The sequence below is a fragment of the Priapulus caudatus genome, unplaced genomic scaffold (genome assembly GCF_000485595.1).
Source record: "Priapulus caudatus unplaced genomic scaffold, Priapulus_caudatus-5.0.1 Scaffold37, whole genome shotgun sequence".
NCBI classification, from domain to species: domain Eukaryota; kingdom Metazoa; phylum Priapulida; class Priapulimorpha; order Priapulimorphida; family Priapulidae; genus Priapulus; species Priapulus caudatus.
Window position 1 is genome coordinate 678909 of NW_014577098.1, and position 14174 is coordinate 693082.

General features: G+C 46.2%; 1 protein-coding gene across 1 annotated transcript in view; it reads left to right on the plus strand.

The window, feature by feature from the left end:
* Positions 1-10549, plus strand: part of LOC106818714 (protein kibra-like) — a 48630-nt gene extending 38081 nt beyond the window's left edge. The window contains exons 10-22 of the mRNA XM_014823392.1: positions 426-1077; positions 1120-1349; positions 2065-2211; positions 2740-2935; positions 4082-4225; positions 4675-4838; positions 5588-5727; positions 6007-6260; positions 6748-6894; positions 7248-7512; positions 7822-7895; positions 8098-8210; positions 8660-10549. Of these exons, the coding sequence (XP_014678878.1) occupies positions 426-1077; positions 1120-1349; positions 2065-2211; positions 2740-2935; positions 4082-4225; positions 4675-4838; positions 5588-5727; positions 6007-6260; positions 6748-6894; positions 7248-7512; positions 7822-7895; positions 8098-8210; positions 8660-8765 (2632 nt within the window). The 3' untranslated portion in view covers positions 8766-10549. The remainder of the gene's footprint in view (positions 1-425; positions 1078-1119; positions 1350-2064; positions 2212-2739; positions 2936-4081; positions 4226-4674; positions 4839-5587; positions 5728-6006; positions 6261-6747; positions 6895-7247; positions 7513-7821; positions 7896-8097; positions 8211-8659) is intronic.
* The last annotated feature ends 3625 nt before the right edge of the window (positions 10550-14174 follow it).

Here is a 14174-nt window from a genome sequence, read left to right on the forward strand (position 1 = left end):
ATAGCAGACAGGTATATACAACTAGCCATAACAGACAGGTATATACAACTAGCCATAGCTGACAGGTATATACAACTAGCCATAGCTGACAGGTAGGTGTGCAGCTAGCCATAGTTGACAGGCAGGTGTGCAGCTAGCCATAGTTGACAGGCAGGTGTGTAGCTAGCCATAGCTGACAGGCAGGTGTGTAGCCATAGCTAATAGGTATGTACAGCTAGCCATGGGTGACAGGTAAGTACGACTAGTTGGACTGCGACATCTGTAGCTCATATGTAGGTAAATCCAGGCTAGCCATATTTCACTTGCTACGGTTATATGGACATATCACAAAACAAGTAGGATTAAGCTACTAGCCCTAAGAAGTCTTAGCCTAATGTTCTCTCTAGATTGCCTGGCTGATAAGACCACCCTCGTTTCTACTTCAGAATCCAGATGCAGGAGGACCGCTCATCTCTGTTCCTGCAGCTCGATGGCGCCACCAAGATGATGACTCAGCTGGAGAGTCGCCTGAAGAGTCTCTCGATCAGCACTCTCTCAATATCTTCGTCGAGTTCCAGCAGGGGGAGCCTCAGCACCTCCGGCTCACTGTCGACGAGCAGCAAGGGCTCGCTCAACTCGCTCAGCTACACCGACATCTACCAGCAGGGGGCGCCGCCGCCGTCGTCGTCGGCGTCGTCGCTCGGCGACTCGCTGCAGGACCTGCACCGCCGCGTCGAGAAGCTGCTGCTGCGCGACTCCCGGCTCCCGGCCATCCTGCCGATCCTCGAGCAGGACGCCCCGGCGCCCGACCCCCCCGTCCGGCTCTCGCCGCGCTCCTCGCTCTCGTCCATCTCGCCGCCGGCATCGCCGTACGAGGCCGGCCCGCCGCCCAGCTACGCGCAGCACCAGCAGCGACGTGCGTCCCCTAGTGGCGGCGCCACAAACTTTGACGACGCAGCTGCGGCGGCGGCGGCGGCAGCGAACCTCGATGAGATGCAGCTCGTCGCCGGCGGCAACGGGGTCGCCGGTAGCGACGGCCGTCTGCTCGACCTGCGGCTCGGCGGGCAGGAGCTGCATCTTGCCGACGTCGGCACGCGCGTGCGGCCGCTGATCGTTGCCACGACGACGACGACGATGACGGCGGCGGCGGCGGCGGTGGCGGACGCGGCGGAGGGCGGCGCACGCTCGCGCTCGACGTACGACTCGGGAAGCGAGGTGCTTAGCAACCCGCCACTGAGTCCGATCAGCGAGAGCCTGACAGACGACGGCCGAGGGGGCAGCACGCGCAACACGCGAGGCAGCGTGTCGGCGGCGGTCAGCGACGAGTCAATGGCCGGAGACAGCGGCGTGTTCGAGGCGTCGAACAAACGGTACGTCGGCCACCGGTCACTCTGTTCTGTATTGTTCTGTATCTGAGCGAGAGAATCCATCCTTGCTTTGATGTTGTTGGTCGGTCGATCAAGCTTCACGGGTTTACAAATGTTTTTTTGACGCCAAATTGTCAACTTTGTGGCACTTTGTTACTAAGCAGGGATTTTAGAATGTCCTTATCGCAGGGCTGATTGGCTAGTTCGGTCTGGCATTTTTACCAGGCTGGGAGGGTTATTCTGTCCAAGGGCGTGGTCTTTATCTGTGTTTATAAATCGCTTGTTAGATACAAGAAGGTATGTTTCCTTGACGTATTTGTTTTACCTCAGCATTGAGAGGTGAACATGGTAGTGCCATGATATGTAATAGATTCCCTTGCTCATTTATTTAGAATAAACCAGTATGTCATACAGCCAGCCGTTATCTAAAATAAGCTAACCTTGCAGCTAATATTCAGACGGACGAAACACAGCTACCATTGTTTAGCTAACCTACTAGTAGCTACTACTAGTCAGTAATGCAAGTCGTCGCAATCTATCTTTCATGATGGGAATGGGGGTGTGCTTATAGCGGACCGGTATTCAGCCTAACTTTGAATGGGAACAATGAATAAGAAGTCGTATCTACACGCGCAGTGATAGCAAATGCATGTCAGTACGTATGTATGTGCTGCTTCACGGTGGTTAATGTGTCCGTGTGTGTGTGTATGTGCTGCAGGACTGATGAGCTCGAGGACTACTTCAGCCTAGACTGTGCGCAGCTGGAAATCAGCCTCGAGTATGCGCAGCAGCAGAGCCACCTGCTGGTGGGAATCGAGCAGGCGCGCAACCTCTCTGGTCTCGCCGTCGCCGAGAACTGCGAAGTGTAAGTCTGGCGCGTGTCTCAATTGTAAGTTTGCCTCGTGTGTCTTGAGTGTAAGTCGCTTGCCTCACGTGTCTCAAGTGTAAGTCGCTTGCATCACGTGCCTCAAGTGTAAGTTTGCCTCGCGTGTTTCGAGTGTAAGTCGCCTGCCTTGTGTGTATCGAGTGTAAGTTGCTTGCCTCACGTGTCTCGAGTGTAAGTCGTCTCCCCCGTGTGTCTTGAGTGTGAGTCGTCTGCCTCGCGTGTCTTGAATGTAAGTCGTCCGTCTCGAGTGAGAGTGGTCTGCCGCCTCGCATGTCTCATGTATGTCATCTGCCTGTGACACACCCACCCCTGTGACACACCCACCCCTGTGACACACCCACCCCTGTGACAACCCTGTGACACCCCACCCCTGTATCAACCCTGTGACACCCCCCACCCCTGTGACACCCCCAACCCTGTGACAACCCTGTGACACCTACACCCCTGTGACCCCCCCACACGGTTATGTGTGATGACACCTCACACGTGTCACTCTACGTTGCGCAGGTACGTGAAGGTGATGCTGCTGCCGTTCACGCCAGGCCAGCAGCCGGCGAGCGCGCGCACGCCGTGCCAGCCCGACCTCTCCGCGCCCACCTTCAACCAGGTGTTCAACTTCTCCATGCCGCTCGCAAAGGTCTACACGAAGACCCTGCAGCTCGGCGTGTGGTCGGTGAACGAGCTCAAGGAAGAGGAAGCTGTCGTAAGTGTCTTCTGTCGTGTTAGGGAGGGGGAGAGAGGGGGAGAAAAAAAAGAAGGAGAAGGGGGTCGGTGAACAAGCTCAAGGAAGAGGAGGCTGTGGTAAGTGTCGTCTGTCATGTTAGCGAAGGAGAGAGAGGGGAAAGGGAGAGAAGATGAAATGGAATGAGAGGAGATGGGGGAAGAGAAAGTGTATGGTCGGTGAATGCACTCATTGAAGACGAGCATGTTGTAAGTGTGGTTTATCATGTGTTAGGGAGGCAGAGGGAGGATGAAGGGGAGAGGGGGAGAGAGATAGGGTGTGTGGTCCCTGAACGTGCTCAATGAAGAGACAGCAACAACTGCAACCTCTGCAATCACAAATAGTCCGGTAGCGGTTTCTCCAGATTGAAAGCTAACCGAGCTGATGCGTACGAGGATAACGGGTAAAGCTGAGACACGGTGGCCCACTGCATGATCACTGCCATCTGGTGGGCACGTGTCTTAAATACTGAGCGAATTTTTATCCCGCGGAATCCTCCGGGTGTGCAGTTTTTATCGGTTCCGCAGATCAGTTGTTGATTCCGAAGACAGGAAGCGACTGCTTATGTAATATGGGAAATGCTAAACTAATTATGACGTCGCACGCAGCGATATCTAACGATATGCCCCCTCCCACTCTGGCATTTCTCGAGGAAGATTCACTACGGGTCTGGCGCGTGTGGATTTAAATGGCATGTCCGTGTCTATATATAGCAGTACGCTCTCTCGCGCCCAGTATGCATACATACGTGGTGAACGTGTGCTGCCATCTATCGATGCAAGTTGGTTACACTTATACGATGTTCGCTCGCTGCAAATAGCTGCAGCAGACGAAGTAAATAGAAATTATAGTACAGTCGTTGCGAAGTAGAACCGTCACTCTAGACCAGTTCCTATTACAGGAGTATCAAGGTCTGCACTGTAATCACACAGCAAGATAATTAGCGATATAATCCGAAGCAAGATAATCAGGCATTATTACCTTACTATTCTTCCCCGTATTATCTAGCTCTGCATGTGTAGTCCTTTGCTCCACTATAGGTTGTTCTGTTGTGGAGTGGAGCACTGCATAGGTAGACCTAATTCGTTATGTTATTTGTGGTATAATCATGGCATTTTTCGCATTCAGGGCTGTGCACAGATCAGCCTAGCTGACTTCAGTGCAGATTCGCCACGTACGCAGTGGTACAATGTTCTCAACATGAGTATAATGCCGATGGATGTGAAAGGCCTAGCCCCCCTCTGTGACAGCATTGGAGACTTGAGCGAGCAGGTGAGATGGTGGGGCCACAGTATATAACAAGTGAACACGGCGACACAAAAACATGACAAAAAACAGTGACATGCCAAGCCCACGTTGCCGTGCTAATTGGCTTTTGTTTAGGACCAGAATCTTTTTCTGTTCCTCTGAATCTTTAATTGTTACTCTACAGATATTATCGTTCTTTTTATTGTTTTGCCTTGTGGCACTTGATTCATGGCACTAGGCTTCACGTGATTGTACTGTGCTCCGTTTTCATGGCATAGTAGTATCAATAATGGATACTCATGTAATTATGGCTTGACTGCAAACTCCCATGACATTGAAGCATGCATGACAGAGTTTGGGAGAGCTCTCGAAAGAAATAGAAACTTGAAGCAGTTCGCGCGATGCACTGTGGCAGCAGTGAGTGAGGTATTTTATAGATTACATATGCTGTGAATATGTGTGATTATTTTCAGCCTGAGCGACTGGCCGAAGAGGAGGTGGAGGGGGAGGAGGAAGATGAGAAAGTGAAGGAACAGGGTGAGGAGGATGACACGTTGAAGGCCAAGGATGACATGCTTGGGCGGTTGCACGCAGAGTTAAGAGAACAGCAGCAAGCTCTCATGAGGCCTCGAAGAAGGTTAGCGTCACAGCATGCCGTCTTACCTTACCACCTACTCATTGTTCTTGTGTTTAAATATCACAAAAAGACGTGCGCGTCGGCACTACAGTATATGGTCTGACTGGGTTTGCTTCCCAGGGGGCCATTGTGACAACATTTTAGTGGTGTCGTTAGTCTTAGTTGTGACTTTTCTTGTTTGTTATAATAACAGTAGTCATTATTGTAGAGCTATGGTGTTTCTGACAATAGCCCTACGGGCTTTTATCGCGAAAATAGTTTAAACCTTGTTGTCGGCGGAGCGAACTGACTTTACCTGATATTTTCGCTCGTCTCAAGTTGTTCCCTTGGCTATGAGTGGGATAAGTACAGGTGGTTAGCAACACGTGTTGTGAGTAAAAGAACAGTATGGCACTACATGTAGACTTAGTACTCACGACAATGAATTCTCGTGTTGTCTTGATATCAAGGATCACTGAGCAACATTTCCCTTCAGGTAATGATTATCAACGACTGTTTAGGATATGGTTCACTCTATTTTTGAAGTGGCCTTGTTGTCGTGCGTGCTCCAGACCTTGGCAGCAGTGTGAATGAAGGATCTTTTGTGCTGCTTAGTCTAGGATGGTGGAATGAGAACAGCGTGTGAGGGCACAGAAGCGTACCTGCGAGGCAATCTCACATATGCAGAGATAGCAGGGCTTAAATCTAGTTACATGTTGGACATTGATGTGGTCGACGTGGATGAGTGAATGAATGCGTTGTGGCTTCAGGCATTTTGATCAGACGTCTGCTGCTGTGAATCTCGCGCAAGAGCAGACAAACGCGGCATTCCTCGGAGCTCTGAAGGAAGAGTCGAGCGACGAGTCGACCATCATCTCTTCGCAGGCGTCAACTCTGACGCGTAACCAAGGTAACGGATCGCAAACGCAACAATCGAGTGCAGTTCCCTTTGTTTGCGATGATTGCCGTATTTATCACTTTTGATGATGGTGATTGATGTGGTGATTACTAAGATTGTTTTTAAAATTTAAAAATATTTATATGATATTTAGATGTGTGATATTTTTTATAAGTAATGATAGCGCCATTGTTTATTCATGATATGCATGTGTCTTAGTTGACAATAGGGAACGTTCGAAGCAAATAGTTCACGCGAATAATTTTCCAAATTTCCTACTCCCGCATGTAGAGTCGGAGATGGACATGTCACAAGATACGATGAAGGGGGTCGGTTTTCCTGACAATGACGAGGAAGATGGTGAGGAGGAGGAAGATGAGGAGGATACGGCGGATGCCATTATGTCTTTTGATGAGGAGGAGGAGGGTGCAGCAGGTGGAGAAAGCACGCTGGAGTGTGAACAGGAGAATGGGAGAGAGGAGGAGGAGGAAGAGGTGGATTACGAAGGCCAATACGAGACCCTGAAAATCAGAACAGCAGACAAGGTGCGTCTGATCATGATGTACCACTTCGTAGACCCTGGTTATGATATTTTTATTGGACTTGTATTGAATTGTAAGCCACGTATGGTTTGGAATTCATTACGGTCATTTCATTACGGTCATTTTCATCTACATTCCAAATTAAAAATACGAACAGAAAAATAAAGCTAAATATAGAAATAAAGTACATAATATATTACATGCATGCAAAATCAGTCTATAATATGGAGATCAGTCTATCCCCTCCATTATGGGTTGCAACCCCCTGCTAAACCACGCCTGGATCTACCTTTAAGTTTATTCCCTTAGGAACTGATATAGTCCGGTAATACATGTACATATTCTATACCGACAAATAGGGCCTATAGTAACATATTGGACCTGTAGCGACATATAGGGCGTGTAGTGACAAATATGGCCTTTAGCGACATATAGGGCCTATAGTGACATATAAGGCATATAGTCTACATGCATTATGTTATAATCGCAGGAAACGAACACAGAGTGTAACTTCGTGGTGCGTGAGCACGCGCCGCGGCAGCAGCAGCAGGCGGTGCCCGTCATCAAGGGCAGCAGCATCAAGCGCTCGCAGACCTTCTCGCCGGCCGCGGGTCCGCCGTCGCAGTACATCTGCCGGGTGAGTGGGCTCGACATCCGCCGAGTTATCCGCACGTCGTGATCACATTCCACCTCAGACGTTGGATTTGTCTGTGCCTCGCCGGGTGCAAACATAGCTGTGCAGTATAGTTAAAGGATTAAGTTAATTCGTGAAAGTCGATTGTCCTATGCAAAGAAAATAATATGCTAAAACTACAGCGAGATGAGCTATAATATCTCTCACAAAATTCCATCTATAATCTATCCATAACAAATAAAAAAAATAAAAAAAATCTGAAATTAATATATCTCTTATCTCAATTCATATGTCAGATAATTTTTGCTATCAATACAGCTATCTAATTGCTGTCTTCTCCTTCGCGCCTCCCTCAGCTGAACCGCAGCGACAGCGACAGCTCAATGCCGCTCTACCGGCGCAGCACGTTCCAGCGTAACGCCGTCGAGCGACGCAGCCTGCGGCGGCGGCGCACGCCGACGGTGGCGCCCCGCGTGAAGCGCAGCGAGCGACGTAGCATGCGCACGTCGCTCGACCTTGAGCTCGACCTTCAGGCGTCGAAGAACAAGCTGGAGGTGATGAACGAGGAGATCACGCGGCTGCACAAGCTCAAGCACATACTAGAGGGCGCCAGGGAAAGAGGTAAACGACGTCGCGGGTTGTGCATGAGGCAGAAGGGGGCGAGGTTCAAGTGTGTTTGTGTGTGTGTGTGTGTGCGTGTGCGTGCGTTCGTGCGTGCGTGCGTGCGTGTGTGTATCTCACTCTCTCTCTTCCTCCCTCTCTGTATGTGTGTGTGCGTGCGTGCGTGTGTGCCGTGCGTGCGCGCGGGCATGTGCGTGCATGCGTGTGTTGATGTGTTACGTTCTATATAACCGATTATATCAAGGAGATGATTGCTAATGTAAATGGATTGATTTAACAAAGCATTCACGTGTACATCTATCGTTTCAGGTGAAGAGACGCCATCGTGGCTGTCAGAAAATGAACAGTGGCAGAATCTGCTGGCAGATGCCGCCACTAGTCAAGTACGTTTATAAATATTCCTATCACAGTCGAAAGAATCTGATGTGTGCTTTTCTTAGTAATTAAGCAGCGTCTCTTGTCTATGAAAATGTGTGCCATCAAGAGCAGAGCAGTAAGCTTCGCTGACATGTAGAAGACACATGATTATCCGATATTGTTGCCACGGTGTTGCAGTGGAATGAATGCTTTCTTATCTCCTGTCAGGTACCGAAGACGGATGCCGAGAAGCGAGCGGCGAAGATGCTACGGAAACGGACGAGAGAGATCACGAAGTTGCGACAGAGTGCGAGAAATGAGCCCGATCCACAGCTGTTCAGGTGTGCAGTGCATTTCATTCATAGATATCGCAGCGGAAACTCGTATTAAATCAACCTGTTTGCTTTGATTGATATGCACGTATCCGTAGCCAATTATTGCTATAATGGGCGCATTTTAAGTGTTGCTGGGGCGGCAAGTCGGTGGGCACACGTTTAAAAACGCATATAAATTGATATATCTTGATCGACTTGGAAGCAATATCAAAGAGAGGCGTGATTAGCTTGAATTAATGGATTGTTAATTTATATTCCTTTGAATTTACTATATTAACTGTTGCTTAATGTATGAATTTTAATATATGTGAGGAAAGACAATCCTGAAGGTTCTATTTGTAGGCTTTGATTGATATTTTAATTGTGCTCTTCTCCTCCATTTACTTTTTTTGCTTTTTCGTTTATGCGTAACACCTTGTTTTTGTCTAACGTCTGCGTCTGTTGTACCACTTTAGAGAGAAGATGGCATTTTTCACTATGGCCAACCCCACCGTCCCGGCGGTTCCCTCGACAGAATCGGACGAAGACAACGAAGGAGACATCATAATCGAGCGTTTGTAGGTGGCGCCACCTACCTGTTTATGGTCATTACTATTCTGGGAGCGATTTGAAGGCAGTTTTTCGAGCAGATCAAAGAGCTTGCGATAATTCTTCCATGAGTCTGCTGGTTGGCAGCTAAGCACGGTGGCTTCCATTAGTACACAGTATAGGATGCGCGCGTATGCCACGAGATATGCTTCCATATGTGATGTGTCATGCAGTGCTTCCAGTTCCAGTTTCACTAATTTCCACGTATGCTGTTTTCGTAACTTGGGCCGGCTGAACTACCGAGAGGTGTTACATTATAACAAGAAACCCGGATGTTTTACTCGGCACGTTTTTGCTTGAGCACCGCTTAGCAACTAAGTGGTATCACCATTAAAGCCGTGCCATTAGTCGTCTGAAAGCGCCATCTATATCTTTTGAACAAGTGGACACCACTAGTGAATGCAGGCGCATCAGACTTTGCAACGTGGACGATGCAGAAGTGATATGTGTGTGTATGTATGTGTGGTGTGTGTGCGTGTGCGTGCGCACGCATATATTTTTATTATGATATTGGCATCGAGATCACGGCTGATGGTTTTCCTCGTGTTATCACCAGTTGAGTTTCCCAAGTCTTTCACGGGCGACCAGTGAACTTTTGAAGGATTTTTTTGCTATGGAGGAAGTTGCCAATGCCGCCTGTCAGTGCTGGTGTGCAGCTGGCAGGGGGTGCAGGCTGGTAGGGGGCACAGTCTGGCAGGGGGAACAGGCTGGCAGAGGGCATAGGCTAGCAAGGGGCACAGACTGGCAAGGGGGCACAGGCTGGCAGGGGCCACGGGCTGGCAGAGGACACAGGCTGGCAGAGGGCACAGGCTGGCAGAGAACACAGGCTGGCAGAGGGCACAGGCTGGCAGGGGCCACGGGCTGGCAGAGAACACAGGCTGGTAGCTGGTCCTTCGGTCTGACTAGCATGCCGACATTCATTGTGACTATAATAAAAAAACATGCTGTGATTGTAGTTTGAATTTATACCGAGGAGGAAGCGAGAGTTGAATGTGAAGCTGTAGTGATCAACGATAAGCTATTTTTACGGAGCGGAATGGTGAAATGATGTTGAGAAAATTCTATGAATCAAATTTTGTTATGAAAGTGGTTTGTGCACCAGAAACCACAGAATTTGTTTATACATGTACAGAGCTATTAAAGAGTTTACTAGCTATTTTGTGGACCATATTATTTGTGTAAAGTGCCAGACCTTTTTCCGTAATGCTTACTAGGTAACCCTTTTTACTAATCATGTACCATAGCTATGCGAAATTTTAGTTAACTGCATGTTGTTGTTTTTTATGTAAGTTTTGACACATGCATGTATGTTGGTTAACGTACATGTTGTCAGAAAAAGTGTCCGAGCCCTCTTTGTGTCACACATCAGAGATTTGTTAGTTTTGCGTGACTCGTAAATTTGGGGTGAGTGCAACGTTTTTGCTGCATTTGCTGCATCCAACAGAACCTTTCTTCATATAGGTCAACTTTTGTACATACGACAATGTTCTTGTACCAGTAATGAGGATTTTATATAAACACATTTAGTGCAGTTGTTTTACAAGTAACATCTTCTAGTAGTTACTGGTTGTGTAGAGATAATTTTCCCTATTTCTAACCTGACTAAATATGCTAAATGGGGTTGTTTTGATAGAAAGGCAATTAGCGACTGTTTTATTAATACTCAGGTTACCTTGGTTACCAGAAAACAGAGTGCTTGTAAATTATAATTGTATTAAAACATTGATATTTTTGAAAATACAAAACACGAAAAAATACTAAATGTGTTATCATGTTATATTCACGTACATCCTAGGGTATTTGTGTCTATTATTACCATACACCATTTCTGATGCGCGACACCATAGCGTTGATCAACAGCAAACAAAAATGCTTATAGGTTCACCTGGCCCTTAGGTTTCCTGAACGACCCCACATGTAACTATTCCTGATCAGTATGTCCTCTCTATTTTAAAGATGTAACTTCCGCAAAATGTAATTTCTCTATGCAGACAGCATATGCATAACCAACTGCTCCATATATCCCACGTTTCAATGAGGTTTAATTTGCTGCCTTATAATTTATAAAATGATCATGTAATAACTGATAATTTTCTATATCATCCTACTCCTCGGGACCTCGGGGCGTGTCCTCTACATGTATATAAATTTCAACAGAATTATATCTATATATCAAGCAGGCCCGTAGCCAGCTTTGTATTGGGGGGGGGCGTTCGTTTTTCAATGTTGGCAATTTGCTCGGCAGGGGCGTGTACAGGATTTGTACCAGGGGGGGTCTAACCGTAACCCAAAGTTGCGAGCACGCGAAGGGGGGGTCTGGAAGCTCCAGACATTTTTTAAATTACACCCCCTCAGATGCGTTTTCTGCGCGAGCAAGGGGGGTCCGGACTCCCTGGACACGCCCCTGCTCCGGGCGCGAAGCGACCAGGCGAGCGGAGCCAAGCGACAGAGCGGGGGGAGGTGTGGAGGGGGGGTGTTCACTGTTCACCCTCCCGCACGATGGAGATTTTGCAATTATTACACTAAAATGGAGCGACCTGAGGTGAAATTCTTGCAAATTTTCAAAAAACAATTTTTTTGGCTTGAGGGGGCTCGGGGGGGGGGTTCCTTCGAACCCCCCGAACCCCCCCTGGCTACGCGGCCTGTATCAAGTTTGTCAACGTTTATTATGCCCCTACTGATTATGTGAGAGCAGGGACGCACCTACGGAGAATAGCGCCTATGGCGAACACTGAAATTGCGCCCCTGCTCAAACATCTGACACCCATCTTTTAGATAGCTTTACTATAATACTATATACTGGCCTACGGATACTATCAGGAGTAAGATAATATAGGGTCCTATAGGATATCCTATATTATCTTACTTCTGATACTATAATATGCAGGGGCTTAGCCAGCTAAAAAGTGTGTGTGTGTGTGTGTGTGTGGGACAGGGGGGGGGGGTTCTTAGTGCTACAGCTGTGGACTTTCATACTATAGAAACATAGGATATGGCGGCAAAGCCGCCCGCGCTAACGCCGCTAAACACGAAGCACCTACGGGGGGGGGGTCTGGGCGCCCTCCCCTAGAAAATTTTTGAAAATTTAATGGCTCCAGGTGCGATTTCCCAGCACTTTGAAATAGTATTTTTAGACATGAACTAATGGTTTTTGAGTAACTTTTCGCCACATAACTGACTTATGGACCCGATTTCTCGAGAAAAATATCAATTTAGCTGTCATTGATTTGTAAAATGATTTAAACTAATTTAGTGACGGTCACATTGACCCGGTTTAAACGGTTAATTTTATGGAATAAATAAAAACTTTACACAATACTAAATTAGTTATTTCTCACTTTATTCTCACAATACTGCGGGAATCATACATAGACGTGTACTGAATAATTATCCTGCAATTAATGAGTCTTAAATTTCTGGGAACTAGTTTTTATTGTGATTAGAAGCGTAGACAATCAAAGATGTTCCAGAACTTTTTTTATTTTGTACTAATCTGGCAGTGTGAAAACTCTCACTTCTGACACTCATGTTAGTGTGGAGTCTTGTAATCGGACCATTTCGAGGATTGATTGATTGTTACATTGTAACAACGTCTCCTACACAGGCCTCGTGTTATTTGTTCGTCACTGTCTGCGATCTGTTGACATTTGCTTTAATTATGCAGAATTTGTCATCCGAACTGGACTTGTGTATGCATGTTTGTGTCCACTTACTAAAATAATAATATGGCTACTGCACTGTGAATGAATATGTGCTGCACAAGGCTGCGAAGCAATCGATAATGAGGATCGATGAAACTTTTCATTGTTGCTAATTTTGTTAATTTGTGTTAACCACAACCGTCTTGTCTGACTTTAATAGAAACTGCTCAGTGGCGCCCCCTTCAAGTGGCGCCCAGGGCACGTGCCATACCTGCCCTACCTTATCGTTACGCCACTGTATGAGAGAGGGATCCACATTTCTCGTGGCAAACTGTTCCTGAATATGTCCAACTTATTATAAATATATAATTTGAACAAAGTGAGATTTCTTTTAGCAAGTAGTTGTCATTCATACAAACACGCCTGTTTTTATATTTACCAGAATCTATCCAATATCCTCAAGGAGGATATTTGCCGCCTAATCATTAATAACGAGAGGCAGTGGGATAGATATTTTCAATATCACATAATCACACCACTGCTTAATGTAAGCTCTCTACAACTACAAGTGTATAATTACATCAAAATTATATGCGTATTTCGTAGTGGCAACATACACAATTTCTATTGTACAACGGCCAATAATAGTAGGTCTAGTGTTTATAATTTTACTCGGTATTGCGGGGAATCGGGATGATATTTTGTAAGGAGATTGGGTTCCTACTCCAATTTATTGGGTTCAACCTTGGTTTGTCTCAGGCATGCGCACACGGCACAGGCACTGAGGCACGTGGACCCCCTATAATCCATCAAACGCCCAGAGTTGTTTGGAAGATTTGCTGCTTTATAATTTATAAACCGAGGCAATTGGACTGCCATTTTCAATAGCAAACTACTCTTGAGTATGTACCCACTATAAGTGTATTAATTTCAACAAAAATTATTTGCGTATATAATTTGTTAGGCTTCCTCTGGCTTCATATACCCATAGACATCTATGCATATACCATTTGTGAATCACGACACTAGCGCCGACCAACGGCAAAGGAACGTGTATGTAATCTGACTCGGAGATGCGGGGAATCGAGATTCGAGATTGGGCTCATGACATATTCATTATGTAAGAAACGCAATAGAACCCGGATTTTTATAGCATACTATTCATGAAAGTGTCCTCTCTATAAATTGAACAAATAATAAAAACATAAAGTGAAAAAAACGAATTTCATTTAGCAAATAGTAGACTTACGCAGAGACACGCCTGTTTTCTATAAGTTATCCAATGTTCAATGATGCTAAGCGATGTAACGCCTAATAATTAATAAAGGAAGACATTGAGATCAAAAACTTCAATATTAAATTACTCCTGAGGACATGTGCTCTCTACCAATGTATAATTTCATCAAAATAATCTTATCTATTATCAGAATTGTTCTCCATGAAAAAAAACTGTCGTCAGTACATGTATTTGTATCTGAATTACATGCAATAAAGATTTAATAATAAATAATAATAATGTATATAATTCGTTTGACATATATACCATTTCTGCTTCGCGATACCAACGCCGCCTAATTGCAAATAAAAGTGTATATACTTTCACTTGAAGTTGTCTGCAATTGGGGCGATGAGAAGAATGGCCCCCTACTCATTATTTAATGAAACAATGGGATCCCGATGTTTCATATCATACACCCCATGCAGGAACATTTACCTCCCTGTCTTTAATATAGAATTTCAA